We start from the raw sequence: 18,377 nt of genomic DNA, 5'->3' as shown, positions 1-18,377 counted from the left end.
TGGATTCAAGTTGCTTTGCATCTCACTGAAGAAGGAGATCTTCATGTAGTGATACTGCATGCAGGGGTACTGGGAATTGATTTTTGCAACCTGTTGCTTAGAGTGGGCTTCCCTGGTAGTTCAGATGGTTAAGTGTCTGCCTGCAATGTGGGAGACCTGGGTTTGATCCCTGGGTCAGAAAGATCCCCTGGAGAAGAAAATGACAACCCACTCCAGTACCCTTGCCTGGAAAATCCAATGGACAGAGAAGCCTGGTAGGCTATAGTCTATGGGGTCGCAGAGTTGGACATGACTGAGTGACTTTTATATATATATATATATATATATATATATATAATTATATCTATATATTGCCTAGAGCAGTTATTCTCAAATTTTAATGCCCCTACTAATCTTGGAAATTTTGTTACAATAGAGATTCTGACTCAGCAGATATGAAGCGAAATCTGAGGTTCTGCATTTCTAGTAAGTTCCCAGGTGATGTCAGTGCTGCTCCTTAGATTATACTCTGAAGAGAAGGATGTAGACCATCCCAGAAACGAGATGCTTTAGGCTTTATAATCAGTTAGCTTTTGTGTGTTCTGGAAAAGGGTTTATGGGAAATGCAAATTCCTTGCTAAAGGAGATGAGAATATTTAATTATCTATCTGGCAACTAATTATGACAATTCAGTACTCAAAAGATTATTAGAATGACAGATGAATAGACTTTTGTTTTGGATGAGAACATATCACTTTATAAATAGATTTAGATAAGTGTCAGTGTCACTCCACCCTCACCATAACCACAGGAAAGGAATCGCAATACATTTCTGTCTCCGTTTTACATTCCAAACTCAGGGAATACATGTAAATCCATGGCTGATTCATGTCAATGTATGACAAAAACCACTACAATATTGTAAAGTAATTAGCCTCCAGCTAATACAAATAAATGAAAAATAAATAAATAATGCTATCATGAACATGAAAAAAAAAAACAAAACCTCAGCTGCTTAATTTTTGTGTACGCTGACCTTTATTCTCTCCCATGTAGAAGAAAGAACTGTGGATGACACAAGTTCCAGTGTGCTTCACTGTGAACCACAGTAAAATCAATAAAAGTCACATCTTGGGGTTCTCTGGAGGAAACACTGGCGGTTCTGTTAGGTTTGCTTTAAAAAACTTTCTCGTGGGAAAATATTTGAATCTATTTATGAAGTGACTTGCTTTCATCCATGGAAAAAGGTGCAGAAAATAGGCTTCTCTCATGTGATTATAAGCAGTTCTCTGATAGAAATGGAATTATAACTGGTTTGAGTAGGATGGACAACAGAGGCTAAGTGTTTCTTCCTCTCATTTCTCTGGAAATGAGTTGTACACTGAAGAGCTGAGAGAAGTAATGCAAAAGATGGAAACTGGCTTATGAAAAGGGAAGACAGAGAAAAATGCTGATAATAGAGAAAGAGGTTAAATCTTTTTCTCTTTTATTCTGATTAAAATGTAATATTTGACTTGGCAAAAAGTTAAAACAAGTCTGGTTTGAACAAATTGTCAATTTATTATGGATTTCATACGGACATGTCGGTCATTAGGCTAATAACTAGTAATTACATTTAATTCAACATTTGTTTTAAAACATAAAGAGTAAGACAAGTCAAGTGCAAATATACTTGCCCTTTAACAGCAATGAATTTACTAGCATCACAGCCAACAGATATTTGGAACACCTAAAGTAAAGTAATTTAGGTGATGAGTTTAGTGGTTCTAAATCACATAGTCTAAAATATTACCACAGCTAAAAACAATTACATTTTAGATCTGAAATAACCCTTTAAATGTAGAGTTTGGCTATTCTGCTCTGTGTCGTTTTCCTCCTTTGATAGCTTTTTTTTTCTTTCTTTGCTTTCTTTCACCCTTGGGGCTCACAAGCTCAAAGGTCAGGTCTCTGCTTTCTTACTTCTATATCAGAGAACTAATCTGATGTCATTTTTCACTAGCATCACACACACACACACACATGACTATCAACTCTGTGGTTCCAGCTTGCACCTGACTCACCTGGAAGGTTTCTGTAATACATTTAACTATGAATTTGACTTCTTTTTAGAACTGGAGTCCTTGTTCTTCCTCAGCTTGGATAAGCAACTTCTATTTCTACTTGACTTCAGGACACCTTACTCACTGCTGTATACCTTGCCCATCTTCCCATCCTCGACTGCAGGCTTTGCAAGTGGGATCTAGACACTTGCCATCTATTATAAACATGCCCTATATATTGCATATTTTCACAAGGCAAATCTAAAAAAAAAAAAAACCTTTAGGAATCAGGAGGGTAGGGTTACAGAATGATGTCCAGTCAAGCTTGATGGATTTAGAGAGTTGCACCTGCTAAACCAAACCCTTTCTGGCTTCATTAGAAAGGCATGCTTCACAGCAGGAGTTTATGGATTTTATTCCTTGAACCACCTGATCTCACCCATAGGACCTGATTTGTTCTCTCAGAAACACTACCCACAGTCCTTGCTGTCTATCATCACTAAATCTTTTCCCATCAAATGTATTTAGAAACATGGGTCTGCCCTTTATCTTTACTAAATTACGCATATAAGGTACATGGTTGGCTGAGGTCCTCAAGTTTTTCATAGTTACAACACACTATTACTTGATGATCTTATTTGTAACATCTCTTCTTTTCTGGGTCTTAGTTCACTAAAGTCATCCCTAACCTCAGAATTAACAATCATGACTAAGATTAGAAATATGAGTTGACCTGGAGGTGGCTCTTCAACAAGAGCATGGGTGCAGGATGTGGGAAGCATGAATAAGCCTGTTGTGTAGGTGCCCACTGCTGGAGGACTAAGACATCTTCCCTGGGACTGGTCATCTAATAGAGAAAGTCTGACGTATAGCCCAAATGAGAATGATGAGTGTATTGAGTTTCTTTATTAAGAAATATTTCTTTATCATTCTCTTAAGTACAGGACAGAACTCTTCCTCGCTTAGCTTAGATCAGACCCAGCATATTCCCCTTTAACTGGACAGAACAGCTGAACTGAGACAGGAATTCTAAAGGCTTTCAACATAGAAATGTTGGAAGACAACATATTAGTCGGTGTAGTCATCTCTCCCTGGGAAATTTCACTTTGGAAGGAACTATTATGTCCTTCTGGGACCTGGCTTACTGGGGTGGCCTCACTGCATTCTGGTTCTTGGTGGATGGTTAAAAAACTGAGACGTAGCCTTGTTGGAGCTGCCGGTTCTATTTGCTGCTCTGCTGCAGGCTATGAGGACTCAGTGACAAAGATGGCAGGCTTATGTTCAAATGGCTCACCCCATGAGCCATTTGGTCCAGCAGGTTTATCAAGGGCCTAACTTCATCCAACTAGAGAAGAAGTCTGTGGGCCCTCTGTCTATAATACTTCTCTGGGAGACTGATGACTTGCTTACCAGTGGGGATGGGAGCACAAAAAGGGGTCCCTGTGGTTTAGAGCATACCTTGCAGTTGTGGACTAGTTTTATTTTCTTGGCTAGCTAGTTAATCCAGTTAACTTTGAATTGTTCATGTGGGTATGCCCCACTGGGCTCTGCCTGGTATGTGTTTTCTTGCCACATGTTCCTATCGCCTAAAAGACTCTGGCATATTCCAGCATCTTCTACTATATGGCATATTCTCCATTCTATTTCAGTGGGTAGGTCAATACAAACTACCTGAAATGGGCACAGATGGTGGTTAGATTTGAATGGTCCATGTCTTGGGGTGTGCCAAGGAAGAAACCAGTAATATTAGGTAATTACTCTGTGACAAGTACTATTCTGGGAATTTACATAAATTATCTCATTTAATACTCTCAACAAAGTAGATAAATACTATGAAATGGATATTACATTGCCCCCTTTATGAACGAGGCAGCCAAGACTCAGAGTGCTTAGGAGCTTCTTGAAGTCAATAGGTGGTAGAGCGTGCATTTGAACTCTGGTTAGACAGTAAAGCATCTGCCTACAATGTGGGAGACCTGGGTTTGATCCCTGCATCAGGAAGATCCTCTGGAGAAGGAAATGGCAACCTACTCCAGTACTCTTGCCTGGAAAATCCCATGGATGGAGGATCCTGGCATGCTACAGTCCACGGGGTCGCAAAGAGTCGGACACGACTGAGTGACTAGACTTTCACTTTCACTTACATTAACATTGGGCTTCCCTGGTGGCTCAGGCAGTAAAGAATCCACCTGAAATGCAGGAGACCCAGGTTCAATCCTTGGGTCGGGAGGATCCCCTGGAGAAAGGAATGGTTACCTACTCCAGTATTCTTGCCTGGAGAATTCCATGGACAGAGGAGCCTGGTGGGCTACAGTCCATGGGGTTGCAAAGAGTCAGACATGACTTAGTGACTAACACTTTCACTCTAGATTAATATGTTTTGTAATGCCTGGGCTGGGCAGGAGAGGGGGCATATCTCTAAATTAGACAGGGAAAGAGATGGAGGAAATCATGGTGCTTCAGGGAGGCAACTTATATGGAAAAAAGTGGAGCTAAAGATAGAGAGCAAGGAGATCCAACCAGTCCATCCTAAAGGAGATCAGTCCTGGGTGTTCATTGGAAGGAATGATGCTGAAGCTGAAACTCCAATACTTTGGCCACCTCACGCGAAGAGTTGACTCATTGGAAAAGACCCTGATGCTGGGAGGGGTTGGGGGCAGGAGGAGAAGGGGACAAGGATGAGATGAAAGAGGATGAGATGGCTGGATGGCATCACTGACTCGATGGGCATGAGTTCGAGTAAACTCCGGGAGTTGGTGGTGGACAGGGAGGCCTGGCATGCTGCGATTCATGGGGTTGCAAAGAGTCAGACACGACTGAGCGACTGAACTGAACTGAACTGAACTGAAAGATAGAGAAGGCAGACCGAGGCTGGGGCAGGAACTTGCTAGGTGGCAGGTTTTTGCCTCTTCAGCAGATTAAGCTGGGTAGGCAGCATGGTCAGTAAACAGGAGGAATGGTCAGTATGCATTTCCTGGGGAAGCAATGTGCTTCAGTCATGCTCAAGGATGGATCTTAGTTCAAGGTTCCCTCTAAATTCTTGGAATCTTGCCCTGATAGGAACAGGCTCTTGGTGTCGAGGTCCTGAAGAGCAGGGCCTATGTCTCATTTAACTTTGAATTCTTCATGTGGGTATGCCCCATTGTGCTCTGCCTGGTATGTAGCGGGTGCTCAATATATGTTTATTGATTATTAGTTGGAATGAGAAAGAATAAAGAGAGGAGTCATCCCTCAGCGGGGAACAAACACTCAAAGGAGGTGGTAGTGGGTGGTTATCTGAACACCCCGCTGCGACATAACACTGCTGTGCTTTTGTGTATGCCTCTTTCTTGAATTCCCTTTGCATCTTCCTGCTCAACTTCTACTTACCCCTCAACAGTCATTTCATGTATCTTCTTTTCACTTTTCCCCTCCCAAACAAAATTCCTCACTCTTTCCTCTGGGCTATTTGATAATTGCATATTTCACATTCTCTTATACTAGTTTATGCTTTCCCCTTTGGAAAGGACTCTTTCCATCTTGGTAATTCCCATTACTTAGCACACAGGCTGAAACACATAAACATGGTAGGCATGCAATAAAATTTTTTAAACGAAGAAATGGTCCATTTTTTAAAATAAATAAATGCAGCATCAATACGGACATGACTAGCAGTCTTCGCTGACAAACCATATCCAAATTTGGCTGTTCTCATTAATTTCAGTTTTCCTCTACACAGTTTTATTTATATAAATATGTAAATACATTTTAAAATTAAGTTTACATCTTTATGCATGTTTATATTCTGATGTAAATTCATGGAAGGCAGTAAGTAATCTAATCTTCTCTTTCCAAAGTAAAATAATGCTGTCTCTACAGTGAAATATTACAGCATGTTGCTACATGTTAGGGGGAGTGGTATTGAATGGAGTTAATATGTATTATTTAGTTTACCACCTGTGTCTTATTGAAGATTTTTTGATCTTCTACTCTGTTACTTACCTTTTGGGATATTGGACATGTTTTTGCAAGTTCACTGGGTCTCACGTGGACAAGCAGAAGACCTGTGTTCTCATATCTAGGAGAAACAACACATACAAATGACCGTAGAATCCCAAGGGAGGGAGCCATGAGTCTGCTTTGTGTAGAACATATGAAAGTCCCATTTTCAAGATGTGATTGAACCCCCCACTGAGGAATCCTAGAGGCCTAGTGGTGGTGGTGACCGCTTGCTGCTTCTGCTAAGGTGCATTGTGGTCATATCCTAAAGTCTTTTTCATTTCATGGTATCCCATATTTTGGCCAGCATAAGTCAGCATAATGGGAAATAAAAATGAACTTCCATCAGCATTTCAGCCCTTGTGTTTCATTAACACCCTTAGTCTCCTGAGGATGGGATTTTGCTGCTAACATTGTTGCCTGTTTCCTGATGGTATTTCACAGCCATAGCTTCCCTGGTGGCTCAGTGGTAAAGAATCTGCCTGCCAATGCAAGAGACTCAGGAGACGTGGTATTGATCCCTGGGTATGAAGATCCATCTCCTGGAGATGGAAATGGCAACCCACTCCAGTATTCTTGCCTGGGAAGTCCCATAGACGGAGGAGCCTGGTGGGCTACAGTCCATGGGGCTGTAAGAAGCAGACACGACTGGGTGACTAAACCACAATAACAAGCCATTGCATAGATTCCTTTTCCAGCCTCTACAGATTTCCCCCCATTGATAATGCCTTTGGAACAATAGATACTAAGTTACTGAAATTAGTTTTCTGAACCTCATTATGCTGCACAATATGATCTGACTGGAAGCAAAAGGGAGATCAGACATCATGCCTTTGTAGATTAGGAAATGCACATGGATCATTTCTGCTCAGGCAAAATAGGAGGTCTCAAAAATTACAAGAAAACTCAAGAAAAGTTTTGAAAGTATTATTTGTTTCCTGCCCCTGCTAAGGTTTTTACTTATTGAAAAAACTGGGAAAAAGCAAACACAAACTAACCACAAACAAATGTTCTTTTTCTTTCAGTATTCATTGTATTTTCCTATTTCTCATATATATATAAAATATGCTAAATAAGTGAGGATACAAATAGCACATTTTTCTATTTTTTAAATCACTATACAATATATCATCTGAAGCTGAAGCTCCAATACTTTGGCCACATGATGTGAAGAACTGACTAACTGGAAAAGACCCTGATGCTGGGAAAGACTGAAGGCAGGAAAAGAAGGGGATGACAGCGGATGAGATGGTTGGATGGCATCATCGAATTGATGAACTCATCACCGAATGAGTTTGAGCAGATTCTGGGAGTTGGTGATGGATAGGGAAGCCTGGAGTGCTGCAGTTCATGGGGTTGCAAAGAGTCGGACATGACTGAGGGACTGAACTGAACTGATACAATATTTCATCAACTGTAAGATGCATTTTTATTTCTAACACCTTTGAAATCAGGAAGCATCTTATAATTATGTCAGTTATGACTTTCTCTCCCAATTTGATAGAATATTTGATTTGGTCTATTCAGTAGTATAGTATAGATCTGTAAAAAGGACACTGAAGTAGATATTACATCTTCAATTTTCTACATAATTTTACTTATAGGTAGATTTTTTTTGCACCAATTTCAAGGTTTTTGGTATTTTTTTTTCTCAAGTCCTGACTGACCTAAAGTATCCTGGACAATTTGATGTGTGTTGTGAAGAAACAGAATTCTGAGTAAATATCCACACACAAAAAAATACCCAAAGTAACCTCCCTGGTGACTTAGTGGTAAAGAATCTGCCAGTCAATGCCGGAGATGCAGGTTCGATCCCTAGGTTAGGAAGATTCCCTGGAGAAGGAAATGGCAACCCACTCCAGTATTCTTGCCTGGGGAATCCTGTGGATAGAGGAGCCTGGCGAGCTACAGTCCATGTGGTTGCAAAAGAGTCTTGACATCACTTAGCGACTAAACAACAACAATCCTGGACAATTTGATGTGTATTGTACAGCAACAGAATTCTGAATAAATATCCACAAAACCAAAAATACTCAAAGGAACTCAAGAGAAAAATTGATGAGTTAGAGGGAAAGGGGTGTTTTGAGCCTCTCTTGACTACTGTGTTTAAAGTGGCATTTCCTTCCTATACTTCCTGGTGATATTCTACTGCTTCTTTCTGCTTTATTTTCTTAATAGCACTTACAATTGTTTCGGGCCATCCTGTTTATTTATTTGATTACTTGCTGCTTGTCTTCTCCCACTGGAGATTTATCTCATGACAGCAGTAACTCCATATTTCTTGTTCACCATGTGTTCTGAACACCTAGAGTGCCTGGCATGGAGCAGGCATGCAAACTCAGGTGGAGTAGCTGCAAGCTAAAGAAAAATGGACTTTTTCCTAGAACAATGCTACTTTTCCAGAAAATATATTCAATCAGGACATAATGATAACCTAATGCCTTAAAATACAATACCATGTTGGTTGCCTTCCTCAATGAATTAAGTGTTTAATGGTGCTACCTTATTCCAAGATTCAGAAATTTATCTGACTCTAGTCATAATTAAAGATATTTGAGGATTAGAGTTCTAGTTTTTGCTTAAGCATAGTATGTAAAGACTTTGGGATGGGAATGAATGATAAAAGGTGCTCAAAAACATTGAAATAAGAAATTGCCTGTTTTTTTTGTACCTTCAGTTGGATGAATAGCACCTTCAGATGGGTTATGTTTCCATTAAACTAAAGGAGTATTTTACGTTTTTTCTATAGAATACTAATCTTGCATCTTTTGAGATATCTAAAAGAATTTGAAATCTGGATATTTAAAAGGATATGAGGCCATTTAAATAAAACAATATGTACAAATCAATAACCTGAATAGCATATTTAATATTGAATAGACTCTTTTAAAAGTCATACTTACTGCAACTTGAAATAATCATCTACTGCCTCATAATTTATATTCTGAGAAAATGTTATTGTCTGAAAAAGAAAATAAAAAAGTTTATGTAACGCAGGAAAATTGGGAATGGGGACAATGGATACTTTCAAGACAGATTTAAATCTTTCTCTAGGTAAGAAAAAGAATATTTAGCATTTTTCTAATTTGTTGTCTATCTCAGAAACTCCAATTATGTAGATATTCGATTTTCCTTGTTATATTCCCTTATTTTACTTTTTATATTATCGTAGCTCTTTTATTTACATTGTTTCTCTCTCCTCATTTAATTTTTGTTGTTGGAATATTCTTTTATTTTTCATTTGTATCAGCATAGAAAGCTTTTCACTTTCTTCTGGTTTATAATAACCTGTCTCTGGACCTTTTAAATTCTTCTTTGAGGTTTTTTAATGATTACAGATATCATATTGTCTATAGTTTTTGAGACTATGGAGAGTTATTTGCTTGATCTTTCCTCTGTTGCTTTTGAGTAAGTTTTTAAAATGTCCGTTTGCCTTTTGCATATTTTCTTCCCGCTGAACCATGTTTCATCTCAGTTTTCAGTATCCTATGTTGTTACTATCATCTCAGGGTAAAGCTATTTATAGAACATATATGATGACAAAGGCATAAAATTATAAATTTCACATTTTTGAAGTATGGAAGCTATAATTTCTACATAGTTCTTTGTCATATATATATATATATATATCTTCAGAGAGGTCGTTTGGTTCTGGTTAATCTGTTGTGATAACAGACTTTGTGTCTGTAAAACAGTCTTAGTGAGGGGCTTCTCTGGTGGTCCAGTGGCTAAGACTTTGCACACCTAATGCAGGGGGCCTGGGTTTGATCCCTGCAACTAGTAGATCTCACACGCTGCAACTAAGACCTGGTGCAGCCAAATAAATATTTTAAAAACCTTAGTGAAAAATCTTATCTCTTAAACAAAGTTTATTTACTTGTATGCTGGATACTAAGTTAAATGACATAAAATATGCAATCTTTGATGATAAAGTTGAGGCTATGAAAGTAATCACACTAAAAATAAATCTAGCTTCACTTCAACGAGATGTTGCCTCACACCAGTCAAAATGGCTATCATCAAAAAATCCACAATAAATGCTGGAGAAGGTATAGAGAGAAGAGAACCCTCATTGTTGGTAGGAATGTAAATTGGTATAGCCACTACAGAGAACAGTGTGAAGGTTCCTTAAAAAATTAAAAATAGAGCTACCAGATGACCCTGCAATCCTACCCCGGGCATATACCTGGAGAAAAACATGGTCTGAAAGAATACATTCATTCTAATGTTAACTGCAGCACTATTTACAATAGTCGAGACATGGAAGCAACTTAAATTTCCATCAACAGAGGAATAGATAAAGAAGATGTGGTACATATATGCAATGGAATATTACTCAGCCATGAGAAGAATGAAGTAATGCCATTTGCAGCAACAAGGATGGACCTAGAGATTGTCATGCTGAGTGAAGTAAATCTGACAGAGGAGGAAAAATATCATATGACATCCCTTATATGCAGAATCTAAAAAGAAATGATATAAATGAACTTATTTACAAAACAGAAAGAGACTCACAGACTTAGAGAATGAACTTATGGTTGCCAGAGGGGAAGAATGGGGAAAACGGATTATTAGGGAGTTTGGGATGTACATGTACACACTGCTATATATAAAATGAATAACTAACAGGGTCCTACTGTATATAGCACAGGGAACTCTGCTCAGTGTTATGTGACAGCCTGCATGGGAGGGGAATTTGGGGGAGAATGGATGCATGTATATGTATGACTGAGCCCCTTTGCTGTCTACCTGAAACTATCACAACATTGTTAATTGAATGTACTCCAATAAAAAGTTAAAAAAATACAGAGCAAAAAATGGGAAAAAAAAATCTAGTTTCATGTTCAAAGAAAGGAACTAATTGTCAGATTTGCACCTGTATTCTTCTGTATGCCACATTTTTCTTCATATATAATCATAAACATTATTTTACAAGAATTTTCTTGGATATAATTAGATTTAAAAAGTTTAATGTTATCTTTTGTGAAATGGAAGCAGTCTGTTGTTCCACATCTAGTTCTAAGTGTTGCTTCCTGACCTGCATATAGGTTTCTCAGGAGGCAGGTCAGGTGGTCTGGTATGCCCATATCTCTCAGAATTGTCCACAGTTTATTGTGATCCACACAGTCAAAGGCTTTGGCATAGTCATTAAAGCAGAAATAGATGTTTTTATGGAACTCTCTTGCTTTTTCGATAGCAGATAGAACTTCACAAAACAGTCACATACTATTTTTATTTTAAAGGGAAGTGAAAAATACAATTGACAATAAAAGAGTTCAATAGGAATGTGCTTTTAAGTGGCAAAGAGGCACTGGATATTGAAAATAAAAATTGTTACTCAGAAGTTAATGAGTTATCATATCATTATTCATTAAAAACATACATATTTCTCAATATTTCAAAGCTAAACTTGAAGAGGCATTTGTTTTTTTTTAAATGTTAATATTATAATTTTACATTTATTAAAATCAAAGAATTTAAAAATATTAACTTACCATGGTTTTACTGCAATATCCTGAGGCAATTTCATAGTGAATCTTATTTTTCATTTCTAATATTTTGGGGCCATATGATTCTACAATGATATATAGACCAATATTTTCTGGATAGACTATTTGAGCCCAAACTGACAGGTTTTGTCCCTTGTCCAAAAGGTAAGAAAAATGAACAATATCATTATGAAATGCCATGTAGGGGCACTTTTCTTTTGTCTTGAAAGTTATACTTTGTGCTTCCAGTTTTAAGGGATAATCTTCTGGATATATTTTGCCATTTTCAAAAACATATAGGAGATACATACTACCAGATGGTTTAAAGCAAACTAATGATTTTACTGTGCTATTTGTCCATAAATGTAGCTTTATTGCATCTTTGACTTTAAGCTTGAAATAAAACATTACATTGTTTTCCATTTTTACCACAATATTTCCATAATAATCTGGAAAAAAAAGAGAAGAGTTTTTGTTACTCTAAGTTAACATAAATCCATACTGACATGGACTGTAGCCCGCCAGGCTACTCTGTCCATGGGATTCTCCAGGCAAGAATGTTGGCATGGGTAGCCATTCCCTCCTCCAGGGGATCTTCTCAACCCAGGGATCGAACCCGGGGTCTCCCACATTGCAGGTAGATTCTTTACCACCTGAGCCACCAGGGAAGCCCCTACTTAAGTGCACTATTAACCAAAATAATTTCTTTCATAATGATATTTATATACTTTGAGAAAATCAAGGTGTGCAGACACAAACCGATAACTTTACATAATGTTTGAGAGCTGCTCTCCCACTTCATAGCAGAGCATTTTGTTTTTCTGCATACCTTTCTTCTTGCCTTCACTGTATGACCTTTATAATCACATTAACATACAAGAAAGAGCTTGAGTTAGTGCATGAAATAAAAATGAGGATGAGTATGACAGGAATGGTATTATTAGGAAGTATTGTGATATGGACCGAATTATGTCCCCTCAAAATGCCTGTGTTGAAGCCCTAACTCTCATTGTGACTGTATTTGAATGTAGAGGCTCTAACGAGGTAATTGAGGTTAAATGAGGTCAGAAGGATGGGGCCCTAATCCAATATGACTGATGTTTTTATCAGGGGAGGAAGATATACCAGAGATCTCTTTCTCTCTCTGCCGGCACAAAGAAAAAAGGCTATGTGAGGACACAGTGAGAAGGTGGGCACTGTCTCTAAGCCAGTCAGAAACCAACCTTGATGACATCTTGATCTTGAACTTCTAGCCTCCAGAATTGTGAAAAAATAAATTTCTATTGTTTAAGCCACCTGGTCTGTGATATTTTTTATGGCAGCCATAGTGTGTGCATGCTCAGTTGCTTAGTTATGTCCACCTGTTTGTGACCCCATGGACTTTAGCTTGCTAGGCTCCTCTGTCCATGGAATTTTCCAGGCAAGAATACCGGAGTGGGTTGTTACTTCCTCCTTCAGGGGATCTTCCTGGCCCATGGAGTGAACCTGTGTCTCCAGCGTCTCCTGAATTCACAGGCAGATTCTTTTTACCACTGAGCCACCTTAGGAAGCCCAGCAGCAGTAGTAGGCTAATGCAGTTGGGATGAAGAAAAGGTGGTAGTGAAGGAGCTAGCACCTTTTCAGGTTCACTCTATAAATAATAATCAACTTTCTCCTCTTAATAGAGTATTATAACTAAGTTATAGACATTCATAAAGAGTACATTTCTTAACCTCTTTGGTTCTATAACCATATCTATAAAATGAACAGGTGGTCTAGTTGGTTTCATAGCTTTCTTTTCAGATACGACACTGTGTATAGCTCCCAGGATTATACTGTCAAAAACAACACTTAGAAAGGACTAGTTGAAAGGAGAAAGGTGAATAAAAGGGTTAGGGAGATTCAGAGTGTTTTGTGCTTTTGCACCTTACATTTGGAATCTAAATAATTAAATGATATTTTCACAAATTGCCATAAATTATATTCTAATCAAACTCAAATCAGAAATGCTGTTTTTTAGGATCAGAAGATTATAGTAACAGTGTCAACATACTCCCATTTTCCCACTGCTCCCTAAAACACTATTAAGTGAATTTTGGATTAAACATGAAGTTAAGATGAAAATTAGAAATTATTTTTTAAAATGATGAGAATAATAACACTGTATATAAAAGTTTGCATAACTTTTATATAGCACTCTATATAAAAGAATCATTAATGATAAAAGCAGAAATTAAGGAATTAGATAAAAAAGGATATAGAGTTGATAAATAAAACAGTTCTTTTCAAAGGAAAGGAAAACAAAACCAAAAAAAAAACCTCTAAAAATAATAAATATCTTGCAAACCAGCAAGTAGGGACATAAACAATATTATTAATGAGCAAGAGAATACAAATACAGATATGTAAGAAAAACATTAAAATGTGAAGTCTTTGCCAATAAATACAAACATCTAAAATTGACTGAAGAAGAGATGAAAGAATTTAATAGACCAATTAAAGAAAACAAAAATAATGAAGACATATAACATTCCTGATTGGGAAGATATGGCAAATATGCAGTCATCTATTCATTACATATTTATTGAATGCTCAACTATAGCTACACACCACTCTAGATAGTTGGGAGGACACATTAGTAAAAAACTAAAAGATTTTTTTCCTTTGTAGCTTACATTACTTTGGGGAAGGCAACCAATAAACATAAAATAAGTAAATTACATAGTGTGTTAGGGGCTTTCCTGGTGGCTTAGTGGTAAAGAATCCATCTGCCAATGCAAAGGATGTGAATTCAACCCCTGGGTAGGAAAGATCCCCTGGAGAAGGAAATGGCAACCCACTCCAGATTCTTGCTTGAGAAATCTCATAAACAGAGGAGACTGGGTGGGCTACAGTTCATACTGTCATAAAGAGTCGGACACACACACTTGTTGACTAAACACACACACTTAGTGTGTTAGGTGATTAAAGCTGCAGTAATCAAAACAAGATAGATCTTGTGAAGACAGATGAGTGGGAGGGAATAGCCTAAAACTGAACTCACTTAACATGAGGAATAAATACATACTAAAATTGGTATTTCAGATCTGTGGGGCAAGCTTTGCTTAATAGAAGACTGATCTGAAGGCAATACCAGGTTTCAGAGGAAAAATAAGAAATAAAATTAGGTTTCTAACTTATACCAAATACAATAATATAGATGAATAAAAGATTGAAACATAAGAATTATAATGTTAAACTGTTTTTTAAAATATTTAAACATTTTATTTTAGGATTTATTTGGCTGCCTCGGGTCTTAGTTGCACATGGGGTTTCACTGAATCACACAGGGTCTTCCATTGCGGTGCACGGACTCCCCAGTTGCAGTGCGTGGAGTCTCTAGGTGTGGTGCATGGGTTCAGTTGCTCCACAGCATGTGGGACCCCAGTTTCCCAACCAGGGATCGAACCTGTGTCCCCGCATTGCACGGCAGATTCTTAACCACTGGATCACCAGGGAACTCCCAAAGTTAAATTATTCACAGAAAATATATGACAATATTTCTAATAATTGGAAAGTCCTTTCATATTATGACATTACCAGAGAAGTCACACATAAAAAAATACTTGGACTTAAGCCTGAATTAAGTAGAAGAGTTATGTCAATATCAAAGTGAAGAATATTGGCAGCAGATATCCAAGGAATAGCAAAGAGGCCAGTCTGGCCAGGTAACAGTGAACAAAGAGTCAAGTGATAGGAGACCACATCAGAGTCTAGGGCCAGATCTCATACTGTGTTTCAGGTTATGCTAAAGGTTTAGATTTTATTCTGAGTGATATAAGAAGCCAAATGAGGGTTTTAAGCAGAGGAATATGATTTTGCATATATTTTCAAAGGCTCACTCTGGCTCCTAGGTGTACCCTAACCTGGTTGATGATGGGGACACACAGATAAAAGGTGAGAGACCACTTAAAAAACTCTTATACTTATGGGCTAGAGAGGATAGGGGCTTGGACTGGAGTGGGAATGGTGAAAAAAGGATTGAGTTTAGATATACTTTTTACACATAGCCAACAGGATTTGATAATGGCTTGCTATGGGATGTAAAAGGGGAGAATTCAAGGATGAGGTCAAGGTTTGTGGTTGGAAGAAAAGAAGAGCTATTTACTTGGTAGGGGACGACAAGGGAAGAAGCAGGCTGCAGTGTGGGTGAGGGACTCAAGGATTCAGTTTTGGATATGTTAGTCTGAGGTGCCCACTAGTCATCTGAATGAAAGAATCAAGAAGCAGTAAGAAATAGCAGTTTGGAGTTCAGGCTAGGGATCTTGGCTGGAGGGCAAAGAATGAATGTAATGTAAAGAATTACATTAGAATGAATTACATACAAAGAATGAATGTAAAGAGAGTTCAATTACTTCTCCATTTAGGAATTAAGAAGATGAGAATGGAAAAGAGGTTGAGGCTGGTGAAGTAGGAGGAAGATCAAAAATATCCCCAAAAGTCTTTGGGAAAACCTGTTTCAGGAAAAAGGCCATGTTGAATTGTTTTAAATGCTGCTGCTGCCAGATCACAAAAGATGACTGGAAATTGGCCACTGGATTAACAAAGGGGAGTCATCGAAACCCCTGGCAAGGGCAGATTTTGAGAAAATTTGATTAGAGTGGATTCAAGAAAGAATGAGAGGAAAGAGGAAAAAGTGAAAGTAGGCAATTCTTCCTGGAGTTTTGCTGTAAATGGCAGTAGCAAAATTGAATGGCTGTGAGTTGAAGGTGATATGGGGTCAAGAAAGATCAATTACAAACAACAGTGATATTTACTTTAAATGTCCCAGTTAATTTAACTCCTAACTAGATTCCTTGAGGATCAAACTTTCTTTGCGTGTCATATAATGTCTAGTACACTACCTTAGGAATAATAACATGAAGAATAAATAAGTTTTTAAATTTAATTAATTAATTAATTTTTGGCTGTGCTGGGTCTTTGTTGCTGTGCTGACTTATCTCTAGTTGCGGTGTGTGGGCTTCTCATTGATGTGGATCCTCTTGTTGTAGAGCATGGGTTCTAAGGCATGCGGGCTTCAGTAATTACGGCTCCCGGGCTCTAGAGCACAGGTGCAATAGTTGTGCATACAGGCTTCGTTTCTCCGAGCAAGTGGGATCCTTCTTGATTAGGGATAGCACCTGTGTCTCCTGCATTGGCCGGTGGATTCTTTACCACTGAGCCGCCAGGGAAGCCCAAGAATAACTATTAGTTAAAGGCTTACCACTTGCCAAGTATTATTCTAAGCATTTTATATACAACCCCTTATCTAGTCAACGTGACAGTCCTATTAATATATTTTATATTAGAAAACTGAGGTTTGGTAACGTTAAATGACATTTTTATGGACTTGAAAACAGATTGGTTTAACTCTACAACATCTGTTATAGAATTCAGTTTAACTGAATTGTGTCCCCTCAAAAAAGTTATGTTGAACTTCTAACTCCAGATGCTGCTTCAGAACATGACTATATTTGGAAACAGAGTCATTACAGATGCAATTAGTTAAGATGAGATCATTCTGGGCTACGGTTGGCCCTGGTGTCCTTATAACAAGATGGTGTATGAAGACAGGAAGAATGCTATGTGATGCCACAGGCAGTGACCGGAATGATGCAGCTGCAAGGAAGGAATGGCAAGGTTTGCCAGCAAGTCATAGAAGCTAGGAAAGATTCCTTCAGATTTCAGAGGGAGTATGGCCCTGCCAACACTTCTGTGGAATTCTAGCCTCTAGAACTGAGACAATAAATTTCTGTGGCTTTAAGTTTGTACCAGTTTGTGGTACTTTGTTATGCGAGCCCTAAGCCCTAGGAAGTGAATACAACCACACATCACCTCCTACACTGAAAACACATATGTAAGTTGCATGTGTATCTGCTGATTGATCAAAATGTACCTCTGAATAAAGAACTTGAGTTTGCCATTTTGCTTTATGAGATTCTGAAAAAAAAAAAAAAAAAAGTGAAAGTGTTAGTCTATCAGTTGCGTCCGACTCTTTCAGACCCCATGGACTGTAGCCCACCAGACTCTTCTACATATGGAATTCTCCAGGCAAGAATATCACAGTGGGCAGCCTGCATTGCTGGCAGATTCTTTACCTTCTGAGCCACCAGGGAAGTCTCTTATGAGATTCTAGTTAGCATTAATAGAATTATAAAGATAACCATTTTTAGATGGTAAAACATCTAAACATCTTTATCAAAAACACCATATATTAATACAACTGTACATCTTCATAAGGAAGATGTCTATGAAATCTAGAATAATTTTTGCAGATTGAAGATAACTTACCCATAAGAACATTGTGAATAATGCTGTTTTGTGATAATCTTGATAGATTTCCAAATTCTGTAGTTGTTTGTAAAACTCCAGTATCTGTGAAATTATGGTAATAATAGTAGATCCTATGTTTGTCCCATAGTAATAATTCTGGCTTTGCTGAATATAAGAAATATGGAATTAAAAAAGTGTCAATAGTGACATCTAATGCAAAGTCTTGGAATACCCATTGTATTGTATCTTCATTGTATATCACTAGGTAAATTGTTTTGGAGGTATTACATATAATGCAGTAATTTAATAACAAGGCAAGTTCCAAAGGGTGTCCTGTATACTCAACCCTGTGTATAGTCAGAGTAGCAGTTGGTGACATATTTAGAAGTCCTTTCAGTTTTTCAGTAGTTACTATTTTAACAAATTTAAGAAGAGTATATCCAAGATAAACTTCATTTTCTGTCCAGATTGCCATGTCACTTCTTCTTTCTTTATCCTGTGACAAAATAGAAAACAATTAGAATATCTTTGATTTTAGAGAGGGTGCTAACAGTTCCTGTTTTCTATTTTGCAACACTTAAAAATAAAACACAGTAACTACTAAGGTTTAATTTGTATTGTG

General features: G+C 37.8%; 1 protein-coding gene across 5 annotated transcripts in view; it reads right to left on the bottom strand.

Annotated features, from left to right (window-relative positions):
* CATSPERE (catsper channel auxiliary subunit epsilon) overlaps nt 1-18,377 on the bottom strand; it is a 150,294-nt gene that overhangs the window by 35,705 nt on the left and 96,212 nt on the right. For all 5 annotated transcript variants that reach the window (XM_070474396.1, XM_070474395.1, XM_070474397.1 and 2 more), the window contains 5 exons: nt 17,774-18,251; nt 11,492-11,934; nt 8,900-8,958; nt 6,000-6,075; nt 1,656-1,708 (listed from right to left, as the gene is read on the bottom strand). In XM_070474396.1, coding sequence (XP_070330497.1) covers nt 1,656-1,708; nt 6,000-6,075; nt 8,900-8,958; nt 11,492-11,934; nt 17,774-18,251 — 1,109 coding nt within the window. The remainder of the gene's footprint in view (nt 1-1,655; nt 1,709-5,999; nt 6,076-8,899; nt 8,959-11,491; nt 11,935-17,773; nt 18,252-18,377) is intronic.

Source organism: Odocoileus virginianus, chromosome 11, assembly GCF_023699985.2.
Source record: "Odocoileus virginianus isolate 20LAN1187 ecotype Illinois chromosome 11, Ovbor_1.2, whole genome shotgun sequence".
Taxonomy (NCBI): domain Eukaryota; kingdom Metazoa; phylum Chordata; class Mammalia; order Artiodactyla; family Cervidae; genus Odocoileus; species Odocoileus virginianus.
The sequence above is the reverse complement of the archived record's forward strand: the minus strand, read 5'-3'. Positions and strand labels throughout refer to the sequence as shown.